This window comes from Cebidichthys violaceus, unplaced genomic scaffold (assembly GCF_023349555.1).
Source record: "Cebidichthys violaceus isolate CVI_PGR_0920_01 unplaced genomic scaffold, fCebVio1.0.p SCAF_1, whole genome shotgun sequence".
Classification (NCBI taxonomy): Eukaryota; Metazoa; Chordata; class Actinopteri; order Perciformes; family Stichaeidae; genus Cebidichthys; species Cebidichthys violaceus.
The window spans coordinates 5,626,584-5,646,904 of NW_027176262.1; the positions used below are offsets into that span (position 1 = coordinate 5,626,584).

Below are 20,321 nucleotides of genomic sequence, written 5' to 3' on the forward strand. Positions count from 1 at the left end.
TATATTGTGGGGTTCCTGCACATTCGGGAAGACACATCCTGATTGGCCGGCTACGTTTATGCAGATTCTCAGTGAGCAAACCTTGTGATTGGAGGAGAGTATTACCCATAGAGTCCAGTAGAGGGCTCGCCTGTGCTCATTGAACTCGGGTTACAATATTTTGACCTTTGTTCGTCTATTGAGTTGTTTTGGACATGGCACAAGCATATGGGTGTTGAGGGCAAACATCTGCAATTCAATAACACCAACTAAGAAGTGGTAATACTCTACTTTCTGCAGAGAAAAGGCAGACATCGTGGAAATGAACATTAATCCTATTGCAATGCCACATTTACAAGATAAAACAAATTAAAAGATCAGCCAACCTAAAACTATAACTGACACTTACACAACACTCACATAAACACAAATGGGAATCCAAGAAAATGTAGTCATTTTCATTTCTAGGACAACATAACATTGTAATTACAGCTCACTTGACAAAAGAGAAGGCAGGAATTTTTATTGCAACATTTATGAGCATTTATGTATAAAGGCAAAATGTCTGAGTTGCCTGTAATGGCCATGGCTGAGCCACTGACGTTGTGATTTAACCTGGCACTTTGGCAGTGGCGAGCCGCTCCTCCAAATCAAGGCTAAGTGGCGGATTCATCAGTGGCCTGTCGAGATAAAACACTCGCCCGGCGGTGACACGGAGATGAGGCCCTGATTGGGACAAATACATCTCCCTCTGGTGTCAGCTCTCATTCACCGGTCTGAGCGCAGGCAGAAAGAAAGACAAATGTTTTGATTAGGGGTCTCTTTCAATGTCACAGCAGCCAGCGAAGAAGAATGAGATGAGGCCGTCTCCAAGGGAAGCAAATAGTTGAAGACGATGAGAGGGAAAATGGATGTCTCCACTGTATGTATGGAGGGTGGCGAATGGGGATTTTATGAGTCAGAGAAAGCTCAGCGAGAGCATCGCTTTTAATGAGACTACATTCCTTTTTTTCCCCGGAAGACCATTGTGGTTTCTGCCTGACGATTGTTCAAATTCAGGATGTAATAAATACAATCTTTCAACAATGAGGAACGGTGACACGGGTTATGTCAGTTATTCTGAAAGTGGCAAAGGTTTATGGCTACAATGCAGTTGGAGGAGTGTATCCAAGCCAACGTTTGTGAAAATATCCTGTTTAGTTAGCAATTAGCACTGTGATTTGCAATGATTAACACATTGCTTATCCTCTCATCCTAACAGTGTTGTTGTTATCGTGCAATTTGATTGTGAGTGAAGCCACACAAGTCTGTGTTGATATATTTCATCACAGATAATTATAAGACCATTAATCACTGGAAGTGGATAATTATAAATCCATCTCAACTGAAGAAATGTGAGCATTAACTGCTGCGTCTCTTGAGGAATGGTAGGAGCGGGGCTCTCATCCCTCTTTCTGTATCGTTCTTTCTACTCTAATCTGTTGAAGCCAACAGGAAATGGGAAATATGAGGATTTTACCTTGAAGAAAAAGTGATGTGACAATGTTTTCCACTTCTATCTATCCGTCTATCTGTCTATCTATACTGTCTATTCGTCTGTCACTTCCCATTGTGGGTTTCCTCTTAAACATTTATAAAGAAACGTAGCCTAGATATAGACATCACCAAATCTACAAGTAATGCATTTATTAACAATAAGGGGAAAAAAAGACTCTTAAAGGTGTTCATTAATTCATAATTAAGGGCTTTTATTAAATATATGAAACATATTATTCTGAAGATGGGTTATTACCTCAAATCTGAATGAATAAATACCTCCTCAGATTGTTTAAAGCATTACGACTTGTTAGCAACTCCTTTGACTTATTAAAACCTTTACATGCGGTGGACACCATCGCCAACCCAGCACACAGACACATCCTTTTGGCTTTATTTTCCGAGGGCTTTGATCTATCTCTTGATTTAATCTCACTCAAAGAAGAGACCGCTCCAAGTCATGAAAGTCAAGGTACACTTTTATCTTGTCAGCCCTACAAAATATGAGTTATGGCTGGACAAAAGGCAGCTTATTGTGACTTTCTGTGCCCGTGACATATCATGTAATGGAAAAATGGGACTCTCTCTCAAAATATATAAAAAAATGCCCTATGGACAAAGGCCTTCTCTGCACCGCATCCATCAAATCAGCCACTTGAGTCTGTTTCAAATGCTCATCATTCCTAAATGGAAACAATCAATCCCAATGTAGGCTCAGTTTGAACACCTTTGAAGGTCCCTCTCTGCACAAACGCATTCCCTTTGCAAATCATCAAGTGTCTTCAAATCATACACTCAGTAAACACTCAAGTGTTCATGTGTCAGCAAAGACACAATAGCAATGCTGGCCCTGAGCTCCGAAAACAAACATTCAAATAAACAAACACTCCGGTGACAGACAGCATCGACGAGGCAGGAGGCGATCAAGTGGTCAGAGTTGAAAAAGAAAGGATGTAGCGATGGAGCCGAGAAACAGAAGGTGTCCTTCCTTTTCAATCAGTCCCCATCTGAAGGCCCAAAGTTCTTCCCTTCTCCTTCACTCATTTGCATCTCTTTTATGTCCCTGCTTCCTATTATTTAAATGTGTACGCTAAAAAAAAAAAAAAAAAAAAGTCCGGATTGCAGAGCGAGTCGCTCCATTTCCCCACACTTTTTTAATCAATACCAGCCAGCGGAGGAGGGTTATGTGGCGTTCAGTCACATTTATGCTAACTAGAATATTTGAACCGTTCTCTTTGAACTGTAGTTACCTTGGAAACCAGCCCACAGGAGTTGCTGCTTTATAACAGTAATTACAATCAGCGGTCAGACTAGGTCTTGTATTTCCAGAACAAAGCTCACATACATCATGTAAGTGGACTACTTTTTGTGTTTGATTTCACACTACATGGACTTCTTAGAGGCTGACAACCTTGAAGACCTGTATGTATGTATATATATGTATATATATATATATATATATATATATATATATATATATATATATATATATATATATATATATATATATATCATTAGAGGAACGTCTCTATTTATCCTTAAGTTAAAACAGATTATTTTGTTTACTGCTCTGGATTTTTGAAGAGGATACGAATCCGTTCCATGGCTCATGATGTCTTGATGACCTTTGGACCAGATGGTATTTGAACTGCCAGAAAAGATGCAGCACAGAGAGATTTAATAAACTGTTTGTGGCCCGTGATATTCCAGTTTCTGATGTCCATGGAATCTCATTTCTTCTGGCTGTATAGCTGATGAAAAAGCGAGTGCCTGCAAGGCCTTCCCGCTGTTTGCCATTTGTAATTTTTTAGAAGTCATCATCGGAGACCATCCGTCTTGATTATGCCTTGGCAACTGTCATGCTCCACTAATGCACAGTGTGAGAGAGGGCATAAATACAATGTATTCCGGCAGCACTGATGTTTATCTTCTCTGCTTCATGAATTTGCATTCCCACAGACAAATCTTACTAATAATGGCAGCCATCTCGCAGCACAGATAGGCTGGGCATATTATCAGTCCGCATACAACAGTGTTTGTTTTACAAGTGGACAGGCAGGAAAAAGGATTTGAACAATCTGAAGAGGAAGACAGATTGATAGTAATACAGGCCTCCTCTAATGGGCTTGATAGAGCTTCATGAAATATTCATTATTGGTAACTGTTGTTGTAACATTGCCAGCTGCATCTGAGGGATTACATTTTTAGAACTATGAAGTAGCCCATGTAACAAAAGCAGAGCTGCTCTGAGAAATGGGGTGTCAAAACCTTGGGGAAAGCAGGTTAGAACATTTCAAATGCCAGCATCTGACAAAAAAAAAAGAAAAAAAAAATTGTCATTATTACATGTGTCACCTAGAGCAGAGTGTAAATACCATAGCATACCATTGAGGTCTTCTCATTCATGCAGTTCCTTCTGAAGTTACACTTTTTTTTTTCTTGGTGAAATGTAATTTCCTCTTCTGAGAACACACTGAAGGCAATTTCTTTAAGAATGACCCATTGCTTCTGAATTGATAAAATTGAATTGAATAAATTTGAATATAAAACGTAGTTGATTAAAGTGTGACGTTCAGTGGCCACATCTAGTATTTAGACTGCTTTTTTTTTTCCCCTGCTATATATCTTGTCACACTATTTGCACTAATGTTGCTTCAACATCACTGAAAATTGGGCTCGCTTGCTTTTTTTTTTTCTGCCTCCTTGCCCGCAACAGCTGTGGTCAGAGGCATAATGTTTTTCGGGTTGTCTGTCTATCTGTGTGTAATTGTAAACGCAATATCTCAGGAACCCCTGGAGGGAATTTCTTCAAATGTGGCACCTATGCTCAAGGATGAAGTGACAATAGGTTCAAAGGTCAAGGTCACTGTGATGTCACGTCTGTCCCGCACTTGTGAAACCTCCAATTTGTACCTCAGGAGCGCCTTTGAGCAAACTTCACCACTGCCCAAGTGCCAGGTTCAATCACAACGTCAGTGGCTCGGCCATGGCCATTACAGGCAACTCAGACATTCTGCCTTTACACATAAACGCTCACAAATGTTGCAATAAGAATCCCCGCCTTCTCTTTTTTCAAGTGCGCTGTAATTACAATGTTATGTTGTATGAGGCAGAAAGTTCACAGAATGCATTTATCACCAATCGGAAACTGACTTTCAGCAACATGGAGGGGAGTCATATAACCACGGGCAAGACAGAAGCCATTCTTTTATGCTTTTTGTATGGATTGATGAATCGCACAGCTGCATGCTTCACTGACAGTGTCAAATTAATGATCTTGCTGCAGATAATTAAAGTGCACAAATCATGGCCAGTAGACCTACGGTGAGAGTGAGAGAATGCGTGCTGGAGTTGTGGGCTGACGGCCAATCAGTGTCTGGTGACGAAGGACACGAATGTGTGTCACTGCTTCAGAGGAGTAGCAGGTCCGTGTGTGCATTGCGACAGGCACGTTTCAGTTGCAGTTACAATAGGGCAGGAGATTTGTGTTTTCATTGAGCTAGAGGCTAGAAAAGACATCGCTAGAGTTCGTTTACAACAGTAAAGTAGTAATTTTACAAAGCTTTGAAAAGGCTGAAAAAAGAGTTCATGTGCTTGGGAAATTCACTTTTCTGGTTCCTGTGGGGTCTGTTCTTTGTGGTTTACACAAATGTATTAGCAGGGCGAGTAGGAGATGTTTCTTTATATTATATAACAAATAAGATATTTGACTTATAGATTCTGGTGGTCATTGCAATTGGATCTATATGAATAACTAGCAATCACACCTTTATCCAAATCAAAGCACCAGTAGATTCAAAAACACACACACACACACACACACACACACACCTGTCTCCCACCTCAACACCTCCACTTATGGAGAACTGAAATCTACCTGCAGCAATGCCATGAAAAAGAAACCGTGGTCATTGACTACCAGACTACAATACATAATGACCAGCTCACCCACTCCTCCATATTCTGAAGCCATCCTGTGCTTCTGAATTGCTGGTATAAAATGCCCAGGCCAGAGGGGTAATAGTTTTTGATAATGATCCTGGGCTAAGCTTTGGTGCTGTGTGGCCACATGCCGCACATACAGCATGCTGATTATTTCTCTGAAGTGGCCTGGATGTGTGTCCGTAACGGTAATTTCCAGGCCTGATTGGCACAGAGCGATGAAATTGGGGGCAGTTAGCTCTGAGGGGAAAATAGTGCTGGAGTGTGTGGAAATGCAGCAGCCGTCCAATGGTAAACAAATTATCTGAAGTGAAATGACAACATTAGGCAACGCAAAGTGCCGGTCCAACATTATCAATATGGCTCTCTGTCACACTCTTTAACTACCTGCTTTTTTCCCCCCTTTTGAAACAACTGGGCAGTCCTTATTAAACATCTCTGGCCTTACCTTGAATGCAGGGGAATCAAACCCAACATCTATGATTTCATGCACATATAGTCAATAAGGGTAGTGCATACACAAGGGGTTCACACTTACTGACTTGAATGTAAACAATATAGAGATATGTCGATATAGAAATGTAGAAAACACGTTTCTTATATGTTGCGTTTGTGTTTAAAGGTGGATGATTTATTGACGGGCGTTGAGCTCTTTTCTCTGTCATGGACATGATGCTGAGATAGAAAAAAGAAGTTAAACTATTTTATTTATTTTCATCTAACACGCTGACCTTGATTATAAAGTATGTTATTACATTGTCAAAATCTTCAATGTGTCTTTAAGCAAAGGTGTCTTTTAGATAACGGGTGGATTAGCTCCTATGAAAGATGTCAGCAAATGATGCAGCATGCTCGATTTAACAAGAAATCCAAAGTGCAGAAGTGAACATTGTTCTGATATTGTCGCTAATCTTTCCAGACAATTCCAGACTTTTTTTTTTTTAATCATTTAAAGTTCTATTCATAGTAAAGATTTGGCTGTTGCCAAGTGACAAAACCCACTGTTTTAGAGGCGGTTGTGTCTAGTGACAGACAAAAGGTCTTTCTCAACTTTTTGTGCCCACACGTTTACGGAGCTTTACCCCTGAAGTTATGGTCCATTTGGTTCACATGTCTCGACTGTTTTTAATTTGACTATTTATTATTATTTTTTTAAACAAGCTCTTTGGTAAACCCCATTAGGATGCTTAATAAAGCATTATTAATTAACGTGGATCTCCAGCTCTGCGGGCACCTGAGCACGATTACCCTCCCCCGCTTCTATTGCTGTCAGTGAGGGAGTTTGAAGTGAGGTGGTTAACTCTTAATTGGGCATGTTTGTTCTGAAAATATATTTTCATGAATAAGTGAGGGGACAGGGGCTGTCGTCACGCTGTTGCATGTCATGCCTGCCAGAGAATAAAGAAGAGATAGATTAGGGATGGGCACAGTTTCTTTTTTTTTTGCCAACGCTGTGAGGCCCAGTGAAGGATAAATGTGGCAGATGTGACAGAGATTTATTCGGCGCAGAGGGGATGGACGAATGAATGGCACCTTGATGTAAGCGCCAGCCTTCTCAAACACATCACCTCATTTCTTTACTGCTGTGTCCCTATGAAGACTCAGCCAGCCTTTAAATTGAACGAAGGAGGTCACTTTTTAACTGCTCAAGTGGCAAGCACAAGCTGGTGTCAGTTAAGTCTTTGATTCTTTCTATCACCGGCGTATTTTTAATAGCCCTTCTAGGACATCAAACTTCGAATGGCAACAGTACGAAACTTTCAGCGAAATGTTCAAAGATAAAAGATAATACAGAGGTAGGACCAAGTCACAATTCAAGATGAGCCTGTCTGAAGTGACACTCAAGGTCTTGGGTTTCTAGCATTAAAACGTGTGCTCAATTGGCAGCCCCCCTTGTTTGAGAACAGTCGTAGTGTGCTCCATCTGAATTCTAATTGGCTGGTGGTATTTTGGTGAGTTCTGTGTCATGCCAGCTACAAGTAAAAACTTTGGTTCCAATTCCCATTATGCAACTAATTGTGTCATGTGTTAGATCTTATGACATCATCAGGGTTAATTGTTGTTAGACCTTGGAAAGCAGAAGACATTTCCTCTTCTCAGGCCGAGCAGTGCTTCCCGACGAGAACCGATCTCTGAGTGCGAAATCGGCAGAGCGCCCCGTTATTTTTAAGTGACGCAGCTCGAGTTTAAAATAAGGCCACACGTGACATTTGTGTTAGAGAATGTGCGATTAGGTTGGAAACTGTTAATTCATATTTTGAAGGATGGTTGATAAATGAGATATTTATTTACAACAGTTTCAGGGCAAAGTGTGACACGTCATTAGCATGAACTCCTACTGCAAATGACGCCTCTGTGCCGAAAAAGTCATCAAATGTATAAAACGCCTAAACATGTTCAAGCTGATACTGCGCCTCTCTCTCTCCAGAGAGGATGCATATAGCAGCGTGACAGGATGCCTGAAAAATAATCTCCAATCTATTTTTGTTTTTTTTCTTGATAACACATGAGGCGGGGAGTCCAGAGAAGCGGGGGTAGGCGTGAGGATATAGGCGGATTGTAGGAAGTACGCAGGCACGTGTGCTGCCAACAGAGAGACATCCCACCAATGTTAAATCAATTCCAGCACAGGCTGAACTGTTTGATAATATCAGTCATGACTGAGCAGATACAAGATTCCCTGGCGTTTACATTGTTTTTCCGGAACACGCCAAGAGATCTGTCGAGTAGCTGTCCATACAGTGTGTTAGCGTGCTTCATCTGCGTGCTGTACTCCGTGGCAGAGTACAGGCGAGATAAGCTCCTCACGTGGGAACAAAGCCAGGCCTCAACAAAGCTGTCTAGGTTGAAAGGGCAATACATATGTTGAGATGAAGTCTCACCTAGCGAGCGTCAACCCGCACGCACACTTAGGAGGGCCTGGTTACCCAGGCAGAAGCTGGTGAGTCTCAAAATGATGAAAAGCTCATTACATGCTTTGAGGTGCAGCATCGTATTTTTTTTTTTTCTGATGTAGGTGTCGTAGATATATACTACAATGAGGTAGGATTGTGTTTTTTCTGTCTGTGTGTGTAATGTGGAGGTACGTGTATGAATTAATATTAAAACTTCAGCTTACATCTCCAACAATCACACGGAATTCAGTTCAAGGCTGAAAAAAAAAAACGACTTTTGGGGATTCTAATGGCATTTTCCAACTAAATTAAAATCAGTTTCTTGTATGACAACAATCTTTTCTCTGGTGTGGTTTGAAATCGTACAACAAAGCTAATCAATTTCCTTGTCTGCAAAAGGATAAGTAATTTCCTTTGAATATGAAACCAAGCATACAAAGAACTGCAGAAGATGACTGCGATGTGATACAAAGATGTTGCAAGATGAAAACACGCTTTCACGGTCTCCGCTGTCTTTGCTCTGCTTATTATTGTAATTCACTACATGTTATTCTTCTATCAGCTTTTTATTTGCATATGATTAACTTAAAAAAAAAAAAGAAGAAAATGTGTGTGAGAGCCCATTTCAGCATAACGGGAATACATGCTCCAGTTTGTATGCGTGCCTGTGTTTGTTCTGCTGCTTATATCAAGGAGAAAGAATAAGTTACTCAAGAAGAAGGCAGAAATTCTGATAAAAAAAGGAGTATAAAAATAAGAAATCGCTGCAAACAAAACTCTCTCAGGAAAGTGCGAGAGCAAAAGTGACACTTTTAAGCCTTTGCTGCAGTTTGTGCTCCCGAATCAGACTGTCGCTTTACAAATGCATGTCACAGTGTGAGTGTGTGTGTGTGTGTGTGTGTGTGTGTGTGTGTGTGTGTGTGTACGCTTTAGTTGATAGGCAACCTGCCAGTGTTTCTAACTACACATCAGTACCACTCTGTACCCTCCACTCTGATCCACAACACTACCCCTCTCAGCCGCCGCCGTACCCCTCCCCATTAACACACCCTGTGCCTCTAATGGAGTTCACTGCACACCACTTTCCGCCTGAACACGCAGTAGAAGAGTGCAGCTAATAGCAGTTGCGCAGTTGGAATACAAGGGTGTGAGCTGGAGTTAATGTATGCCACTAGAGCAGTGTTGGCAGACAAGATCGTGTTATCTGCTGTGGTGTGTAAGAGCCCAGCCCATCTGTACAGTGACATCCTTCATAAATGAACCAAGCTGAGCTGTGACGGCTGTCTCTTAGCCTGTGTTTCAGTCCTGGTGCTGCACTGACACCTCTGATATATGTACAGTATCTTGTCTCCGCATCATGAATAGTAAAAGAATGTGCCTCGTCTGTGAATCACCCTTTAGGGTACTTTCAACATGAGTTTGACAAGAGGTTTGAGTGAAATTGGTGGAAATGGGCATATGGTGCACTTCCCTTAATTTCCCCTTCATTCAGCACTTGGGACGATGAAAGCAGGTGTTTGTAAAGCCACGCGCATTCACCTCTTTGATCTTGAATTTCCTATGCCCCCTTCTCCTGCTCGTGTTGAAATGGTGTTTCATGATGTAGTTTAATGGGTCGGACCTAACCTTCCCCTTCTTCTTTTGTTACAAAGGGGCGGCGGCCATGTTTTCCCAGCAGCCACAGGACCTGGTGGTGGTGGCAGGCCAGCCTGTGACGTTACCATGCACCATCCCTGGTTACCATGGCGTAGTCCTATGGATCAAAGATGGCCTGGCGCTGGGAGTTGGCAGAGACCTCGCTGGTAAGTAACAGCATTTATCCCCTTGAGCGTGTCACCCTGCATATCCCCATCACCCTCAGCTTCCTGTATTAATTACATTATATACTATAACTGTCATATTCAAATAGCCACTTTCTGTTATCTAAAGCCCCCACATGTCAGCATCCTACCCTCTGCCAAATATATCACTCCACAGACAGGAGGTCTCATAATAGTGTGTTACAACAGAGGTATTACATTACAAGTGGTATGAGAAACATCATCAATTAAATCACTCAACATGACCAAAACAGAATCAAAAAATGTATTTCTGTCTCCGCGTTTGATGCATGCCTAAATCTCCTGTATTTTTTGTTTGGCAGAGAAGCACAAAAATCCGAATGAAATGTGAAATCAATAGTGGCACTGGTCTTTCTCTGGTGCTTCAGGCTGCTAAATGGCTTTTTGAAGAGTAGCTGGCATCCTCTAATTACGCTGCACCTCATGTATAATTGCCTTAATTGTTTAATTTGGAGTAAAAGTGACTACTGCACTGTCATTTAGTAGCCTGTTGTTCAACCAATCGAGACTTTATGTATATTCATGACCTTGATGAATTTCAAGGAAGCACATCACTCCTCTAAATAAACATTTACAACCTTTGAAGCACTGAGCTATTGAATAGAAAAATCCATAAAAGCGTAGTAAGCATGCATCATTTACTGAAATGATCATTAAGTTCTCCCGAAAAAAGGGATCCATTTGAAACTGTACACACTATACACAGTAGGGTACAATATTCTATAAAGCCATGATCTTTATTTTAAACATTTCTAATTTACCTTACATAGAACCCCCTCAAATAAATCTAGAGTAAATGACAATTTACATCCACAGAATATCCAACTGCCGCCGTTATTAAAACACAAAAGCCTCTCGATAAGGAGCGATTAAATCATTCACGTGAGATTGGGAGTTCTTCTACCCTCTGACCTTTAATAATCGGAGGCCCTCCCTGTGGCCGAGGTGGTCTGTAATTAAACCTCAGCGGCTGACAGAGCCTCAGTAAAGCCTTCCTATTCCCTCTTCAGGTTCTTATCAGGCCCAGGGGAGACTGAGAGGTTGCAGTAAACAATGGTCCCGCTGTCTACGAGTCTCTTTTGAAGGAAAAAGAGGAAGACAGGGAGACTACTTATGATTGTTAGAGATAGAATTAAAGAGAAAGAGGAAGGACGGAAGGGAGAGCTCCGTTTTATTTATTGTTCTGGCGGAGCAGACATGCAGAATTTGTTTTATCTACTTCGATTTTTATTGATTTCAGTTGGCAACGGACAATATTTTAGCTGGTTCCACTTTAAGAAGATGAGACAATCAAGAGGAAATCTCATTTCAACAAGGGACAAAGACAGAGGAAGGAAAGGAACAGAGAAAACGTAGAAAACCATGGGTCACAATAGTCATTTAACAAAACATCTGTGAAGAGTTTGGCAATCTAGGACAAGATGCAGTAGTCCTTCACAAGCATTTCTTTCTTCTTATTTGGCTGAATAAACAGGGCCAAGATGTAGAGTTGGAGTGATCTTTCTCTCTTAAATCGTTTAAAAGATGCACTGGCTTTTGTATGAGGACGAATAGCTGCCCGCCTGGAGAAGATAGGTCGCTAAAAATCAACAGTATGATACGGACAGGGGGCTGAGTGCCTTCTATTGAGACGAATGACACTTCTTCCGAATAAAGAGCTCCACAGCTGTTCTTTTTATCACTCCTGCCTACATAAACAAGCAATGCAGGCGGTAGTAAAAGAGTGATGGTACATCCACTGCAAGATGCACACAATGAAAGGAAAGTGGCAGCTGTATACATAAAAACTGCGACGAATCAAATGTTGCATGGAGCATTTCAATAATATAGGTCTGCTCAGCTATTCATAGAAAGAAGCTGCGTCGGCAACGGTGTACTCCGCCTGGGACCTGTTTCCATTCACGGGAGCAGTGATTAAACCCAGAGAACTCTTTCACCATTCAGAGCAAGAAATCGTGGCACAAAAGCCAATGATTCCTATCTGTCCCCGAATTTCCAATTCATTCCCTCTTGGTGTCACGCGTTTCCACTCAAATTCAATAAAAAGCAAAGTAGCCCCATAACCACTCAGAACACACCAATCAATGTCATGAATATGCATGACAGAGAATGTATCTGCCACGCACGACGAGGGCGACAACAGACAAAAGCAGCTGTAAGTGAATTCCCCAGGGCCACACAGTAGAGAAGGACGTGTTTGTATACATTATGACATGCACTTGGGATTGAGGAGGATGAGTTCCTGAAAAGAGAAGCTGACAGATAGCAGGACTTTGCCAGCAAGCGTGTGCTGCTCTTAGCTCTCGTGAGAGCGAATTGAATACTGGTCACCTGTTCACAGCTGCAGCTAAACTATTTCTATTCCCTGGTGGTTACACTGTGTGAAACATGTTCTAGGTGAATGCTATAAATCATTAGGCCACGCCTCAAGTGTCTGTATACTCACATGCACACACACACACACACACACACACACATGCACGTGTACCATTGATCCAGCCTCAAGACAAATCCATTTCCCTCTGATGGATTCATTACTCCTTAATGGGCCTATTTTACATTGTTTGCTTTGGGGAACACATTGTATCTTTGAAAATTTCGCTGAGACCTAAGATCAATGGCCCGTTATAGGTACACATCACCTGTGCAGAGGTGATCAGTCTTCATATGTGTGCCGGTAGAATTTAAGTCCTATTGACCAAAAGTGTGATCGAGGTGCTTATAAGAGGACAAATACTCATTACAATACGTTTCTATTGTTCGGAAATGAGATTATGATATTTTTATCACTACCATCCAACACAAATGCAAATTACTTTTTTTTTTTTTTTTTTCCTTTTGGATCCAGCTAATGCACAGAGATGAGACTGGAGCAGAGCCATATCCTCACACAGCAAAATTATTCTTAGTTTGCCAGAGGCACAGATGAGGTAATTGGCCAGATCATCTGTTTGTGCAACAGAAATTTACATGGCTTATATCGCAACAATTAAAACCAGCGAAAACAAAAGTGCTTTCTGTTTCTGGGGTTGGTAGGAACCTGCTGGACTGGAGTCAACTCAAGGTCACGTCGTCCAGAACGTGCAATAATCGTTACCCTCGTGATCTGCAGTGACATTACTGCTCCGAAACTCATCAATGAACATAAAATAGAAGCAAAATGGCTCTCTGGGTGACCTTGTGCCCATTATGATGCATCCTCCATTTTAGGCATTATCCTGAGCATGAAAAAGCTATTTTTTTCAGCCAGTGGTTATTAATGTCATTAATAGAAGCTTTTAGTTGCGATCAGGTTTCTATTAACCCTGTTACATTTACAACCAGTGTTGATGAAGCTCTGCCATCTCTCAGTGTAGGACACACTGTGGCAAGTACTGTCAAATTCAAAGAGACGAGACATTTTAGCGAATATGTTCGACGACTTTTCCTACAAAACATCCACTGGTGCAACTTCCTGTGCTCATTCTTTAGTTAAATTGCCACTAATTTGGCGTCCATTGTTTATCTTTTCCCCAGCTTTAATGTTTTTGTGGAAGCGTTCTTCAGTCCTTCGTCCTCCCACTGTATAGACCCTTAAGATTAAAGGCTACACGTAGGAGGATGAAATGTAGAGTGGCTTAATCGGCTGTAACTCACCCCACCAGCATAAAATGAGGCCCACTTCACGCTCTATTACAGGCAACTGGATTCAATGAAGCAATAGTCAGTAATTGGACTTTGAGCATATGATGGGGGTTTTTTGCAGTAGACAAATTCAAGGATTTAAAAGCTGCCCAGTCTGTTCCTTTTGGGCACTAAAACGTATTACCAGCCTGTAAAACCTTTACAGTGAAAGACTGGAGTGTTTGGGGATCTCTGAAGTGAACATGAGTCATAGCTGTTACTGGGAAATCAATATTTTCTTCCCCAACATTTGTTGGCAATGACCCGACAGTTGGATGGATACTGACAGACTTTCTGGAAAAGAAATGACAAGTCTGTTTTGTCTAAAGTGTGAAATTCCTTTTACAAAGCACACAGTTATAGAGAGGCTAAGTCTTGCTGTAAAATTATCCAATCCTATCCACTAGTCTCGTCATTGATCAGTTACTGAAGGACCACTAGAGGAATAAGCAATTCTCCGCTGGAAATTGGTGATATATTATGGAGTGCTTTTTTTTATTTTATGAACAGACATTTTCATTTCATTCCACATGCTGCATCACCAATAATTAGAAAGATGGAGTGAGAGAAAAAAAGAATAGGGATCTTCAGAGACGAGCAATTCTAAAAGCATGAGAAATAACCCATAAAGCTTTCCAGTCAAACACATTCTTCTTCCTGCTTATTTGCCCTGGTGGGGGGATGCACTCCACAACACACTCTCAATGCATATTTCGATGATAGTTAGGGGGATATCTTTAAAAAGCTTCTCACTTGACTTGTGTAAAAAGCCCAGGTCTCTTGGATATTGCTCTGCTTTCTGGCATTATTAAACTATAAATCATTTTACAGAGCAATGCTGAAACAACTCAAACTCTAGCTGTTCCTGTTTACGGCTGCAGTAAAACATCATTTTGCAGAATGCAGCAACCTCCACAGCAGGTCATTAACATTGCCAGGAGTGCTATAAAAACATGTTTTATAGTATTCATGTTTTAATCTTGCACAAGAATGCATTGTGAGTAAATTAGCAAATGAACAATCGAAGACAATACGCACCCGTAAAGTAATCTGTAATATTCATCTGCTGACCGTTTGCATTATTTGGATATGCAACTCAATTACTGCACGCAAAAGCCAATATTGTGTATGTATCTTACGTTTGCCGCCGATGTGTCTTTTAGCAGTGTTTCCTATTCTGATTTTGAATGTGATTAAAATGAACAAATGTGTTTGCCCTGCAGGCTATCCTCGTTACACAGTGATTGGCGACCACGGTTCAGGGGAGCATCATTTGCGAATCCAGCGTGTCGAGCTGATGGATGACTCTGTGTTTGAGTGCCAGGCCGTCCAGGCTGCCATGAGGTCCCGTCCTGCCCGCCTCACTGTGCTGGGTGAGTCCGAATTGAACACACACAGAGTCCAAACAACACCACTGTTCTAGCGCCAACCGCCCCCGTTCGCCGAGTTTCTAAAGCGACTCACGGTAAAAGGCTTCACTGGCGTCACTGGCTTCTCACTCTCTCATTAGTTTTTAAGTGTGTCATGTTAGTTTCGGAGTGCCTCTGAGGATTTAAGGGGCTTTAGCTTGTATGCATCATCCCATAAATACTGGGCAGTAGCACTACCGGAGCTCTAGGGGCACTAACAAAAGTGGTGCTTCACAACAATAAAAGTATACAGTACGTGTCCTTGTTCACTTCCCAATTACACAGAAAGTAGGAGTGTAGGTGCACGCTCAAACAAAAGGGTTCACCTGCAGTCTTACTCAAAACATGATCAAATATCCACAGCAAAGCCTGAGAACAAAAGAAATATTTTCTATTATTAAAGCCATCAGAAAGGAATTAAATCAGTGCTAATGTTTCCCATTTGGCAGACTGTGTCAATATGACTAAGCTTTACAGACCCTTACATTTCCACTTTAATTTCCTTCCTCTGCATGCAGCCTCCATTTTCTATTATTACTACAAGCTTCAGAGGTTACTGGTTCTTAATTAAACTTTATTGGGTTATCATTCAGCAAGGCCATTTCTGCCTTATTGGGTGACACCAGCGCAATGGCTGGCTAACGTCTCGTCTTTTGGGCCCTTCAAGCCTCCTGCTGCTTCCCGTCTCCTGCCGCCTCTCACAACCTCCTTCACTGGAGGATCGCAGGAATGATAGAGCGAGTCAATGACAGAGAAAAAGAGAACAAGGGAGACGGAATGAGGAGAAGAAAGCGCGGAGGGAGAGAGGGGCGTCTGCCATGCAGTATCCTCGCCACAAGCGACTGATCCGCCTTATTGATCCAGCCTAATGAAAAGTGAAACTAACGATTTGTAGGGGAGCAGGCAGCAGGAGTAAAAAGAGAGAGGGGAAGACAAATTGCAGCATAGCGTTGCTCTGGCTGCCAAGCCCCCTGCAAAATGGATATGAGTGAATAATTATGGATACTTCTAGGGCTGAAAATGCAACTGTACTTTCTGTCCGTCGTTCTCTACTTGTTCAAATCTTTCGAAGTTTAGCTGCTCTGTGCTTTTCACAGAAAAGTCATTTTCATCACAGTTTCAAGGACAGAATAATTGTTTCTGTTGTTGTTTATTTCTGAGTATTTTTGATCAATTCCGCCGTTAAACTAAGTCCAATTTAGGACATTTTATGTTCCAACAATATCTCTAAACATAGTATTTAATGCCAATTTCTCAACGCTTCAAAGTATCGTTAGGAGTTTCCTTGTATGTATGAAACTGCCATTTCATTTCTTTCATGTAGGGACAGCTGCCACACACAGCAGATGCAAATAATTTCGGTTTTTTTGCTTTAATCCCCTTGACACTGTGCTTTCCAGATTTGGCAAGCCCTACGCTGACTACTTAGAGTAATTAAAACAAAAGAAACAAATTGTTAGCAAATGCTTGACTTTGGAATGCAAGCGACGTACAGCAGCAGTTGGCCCTACTCTATTTAAATAACCAATCAGCAATGAGAAGGGGAAAGCCTTTATTACCTATTTGGCTGATTGAGGGTAAGAGAGTTTATCCCCCCCCCCCTCTCCCCACAAGCCCAAATAGTAGGTGTTTGTTTAATCCCCTGCTGAGCTAGCTGACTCCTGCATGCACTGCCAGGGAGAACTGCAGGGTGACACACACACACAAGGTAATGGAGGAAATATATGCAAGGCCTGTGTCACTGCAAACTCCAAGCTGTCAATTACTTGCCAGTGGTGACAGAGTGTGTCTATCGACTTAGAAGACAGCTGCAGCCCCACACACCTATGTGCACACACACACACACACACACACACACACACACACACACACACACACACACACACAAACACAAATACACAGGCATATACACAATATGCTTACACACACACACACACACACGCTGAATGCCTTCTTCGAGCTGACAGCAGAATAAATCTAAAACTCTCCCCTCCATCTTTCATAACTCAATATCAGCCCAAACCCCTCCATGTGCCATACCAGAGGAACTTCTCTCCTCTTGACTTTGATAGGCTCGGAAATAACATAACATAAATATTTACTAGCACATAGAGAAACCCCTTTATCACTGCCAAAGAACACGTACTCTGCTTTTCCTTTCTACTGATTTGCTGATTTCGTCCTTGAGAGCCAAACAGTTGGGTTGAGGCTGAGATGAGGCGGCAGTGACCTCACCTGAACAGCCCCATTTACAAGACAAGAGAGTGTAATAAGAAGGCAAAAAGCCTTTGTTTTGCTTCCATTCATTTTAGCCAATTCCTCAAGTGCAGATGTGATGCGATTGAAGAGGAAAACGCTGACAACGTCGACATTTATGAACACTAATGAAGTTCCTTCATTAAAAAAAAGAACTGGGAGCAAAATGGATGGTGAACTTCACCCTTCCTAGTGTTTGCACGGCACTGCCGGCTTACCCTCAGACGCCAAAGGAGAACCAAGGTCTTGTGAATTAGTCATGAAGGAAGGGAATGGAGGGTTTCAGGTCCAAAAAGACCCCTGAGGCTAATTATATCCCTTGCAGCAAGTTGGCACTGTTCCAGACCCTTGCTCTAATCTCTCTACCTTAGGATGGGGACCAGTAGAACAAAGGGAAAGGAGATCACCGTTGTTTGATTATTAAGGTGTCTGACTGAAAAAATACCTTTTTTTTCTTTTTTTTTGTAAACTGGAAGCGTGTTTATCTTTTCGACAAAGGAAAATGTGTCATAACGTCAAAATGAAATGTGGTGCCATTTATTGACTCATCGTTGACATTTTAACACATCAGCTTCTGTCTCAGATGTTTTTGTTTCTCTTGTCTCCATCGTCCTCTCACTTTGTTTTTTTGATTTTCTGTATGACTCACCAAGTCATCCCTAGTTAATGCGGAGACGTGGGTTTCTTTGGTTACTAAATGATCCTAGTTTTGAAAGACCACTTTCATGCACAATTGATGTACCCTCACGTCTGTAAACTGAAGTTTTTAAATTGCTCATCGGGTATTTACTTCACCAGCGGTAAACTCCCAAGATAACAAAGTGGCCGAGATGACTTATCACCATCGCACTCGTTGTCAAGTCATTAATTAGAGCTTAGCTACTGTGTCACTGTACTTGTTTAATGCACTGACAGCCCTTTTAACTTTTGTCAGTTTATCCTGATACTCAAAGCTTTGAGATTCAGTTTTTTAATTATGACAAAATTGCAGAGGATGTGTTACTTTTCAAACTGTGGTAAGGACAAGCGGGGGGGGGGGGGGGTGATCAGAGTTGTTTACTTTCGAATGCACTTTCACAATTACTGATCTCTCTGTTCCCACTCTGCCCAGTGACATAAAGGTCATGTTGTAGACCGCACTCTTGAGATCAGGCAGAATGCTGCGGAATGCTTTAAGAGGTTAACCTTACTTGAAGCAAATATAGAAGTGTAACAATGCTTGAGAAAATATTTCACTAACAATAATGCATAGCTGTCAGGGTTTGTAGTACCGTGTAATTTAGTATTAATTCCACACTGATAAAAACAAATACATGTTCAATTATAGTCAAATTAATTGTATTATGTAGCTCAAATAAAACAAGGTTTTTTTTCAGCCACATTTCAATCACACACACACCACATCTCCACTTTCTATTGGGGGATTTTTTATATATATATATATATATATTTGGAACAAATACTGTTACTGCACCAACTATTTCAGTTGTTGAGTGGATAAGAGATTTGTCTCCATCCAAACACATATTCTAGATCAAGAGAGTAGCCTGGGAATATGTAAACCTTATCTTCCAATCCTTGGCTGTATTACCATCCGAAAGAGCCAAGGCTGATGTGGTCCAATGCATCCCTCAACACTCATGGTGTTGCTTTATATTGGAACAGAGTACATATAACAATATCATTATTTGTTTAGGGAGTACCTAAGAAAATTGGCTGGTATTAAAAAAATGCATCTTGTTAAGGAAACAATGCACAATTCCTTGTGTTTGGAACAAATGCAGATTGCACAACTCGATTTATTGTTGTTATCCCTTATTTAATTATGCTACATTTACATCAGCTCACAACAGTTACATTTAATGAAATAAATGCGTTATTTGTTTTTCACTTCATAACTGGGTTAGCATGTAGCGAAACATGGTACAGTTAAACCAAGTGCTTTTAAAATGTGTCTGAAGACATCGCAAATGTGTCCGCATTTAATTATACATCAAGAGTTATTCATCACAATACTTACAACGTTAAGAGTGCACATGGGCACACTCATAGAAAGTGGTCACAAAATAATATGCATACACTATATTACTGTTTTTAAGTGGGAAGTACTATATTTTTCCTCTTTTTCTTCATAAACGTTGTTGCTGCTGTGAGGCGACAGTCTTCCCGGCATGCTGTTCAGTTCGCTTTGCATTTGAACCTATATCTGGCTCATTATATTACTTCAATGACCTGTGTGTAGTCGTTACAAGGGATGCAGGCATTCATAAACACAGTGTGACGCTGGTCTTCTGACAAAACATAATTGATGGCATACCATTTGAATGAGCCATTGTGTGCAAGATATTTGTTTTCCCCGTTCCTGCATTGTTAATGTTTTGGACCCACGCTTCAGCAACACATTCCACATACACAAAAGCCCAAGGGTATCTTTTGTTATTGCTGTTTCCAATTGCCAAAGCTGAATCAGCCATTTATTTGGCTAAGTCTGAATTCATTATTTCTCAAGGATCACACTGGCATCCTTGTTAGTAATGCGTGTAGACTTTGAGGGCAGGGTATAAAAAAAATAAATTAAAAAAATTGTTACAATACTGAGGAATTAGAAGTTGTTGTGCTTAAAATAATACACACATTATGTCCCAGACAGTCCACGAATGTGTATTTTGTCCGAAGCGCTGTCCGTGGTGCTAGCCCCGTTCTCAACAGAGAGTGTGTGAGCTGTTTCACTGCTAAGCCAGCGACGCTCTTCACAGCGAGTGGGAAAAGATGGGTCTGTAATAAGAGACATTATTCTCAAC

At 41.2% G+C, this 20,321-nt stretch overlaps 1 protein-coding gene across 12 annotated transcripts in view; it reads left to right on the plus strand.

Moving 5' to 3' along the window:
• The window catches only part of kirrel3b (kirre like nephrin family adhesion molecule 3b), a 154,911-nt gene that overhangs the window by 83,590 nt on the left and 51,000 nt on the right, over positions 1 to 20,321 (plus strand). For all 12 annotated transcript variants that reach the window (XM_068707560.1, XM_068707569.1, XM_068707622.1 and 9 more), the window contains 2 exons: positions 10,004 to 10,153; positions 15,079 to 15,228. In XM_068707560.1, coding sequence (XP_068563661.1) covers positions 10,004 to 10,153; positions 15,079 to 15,228 — 300 coding nt within the window. The remainder of the gene's footprint in view (positions 1 to 10,003; positions 10,154 to 15,078; positions 15,229 to 20,321) is intronic.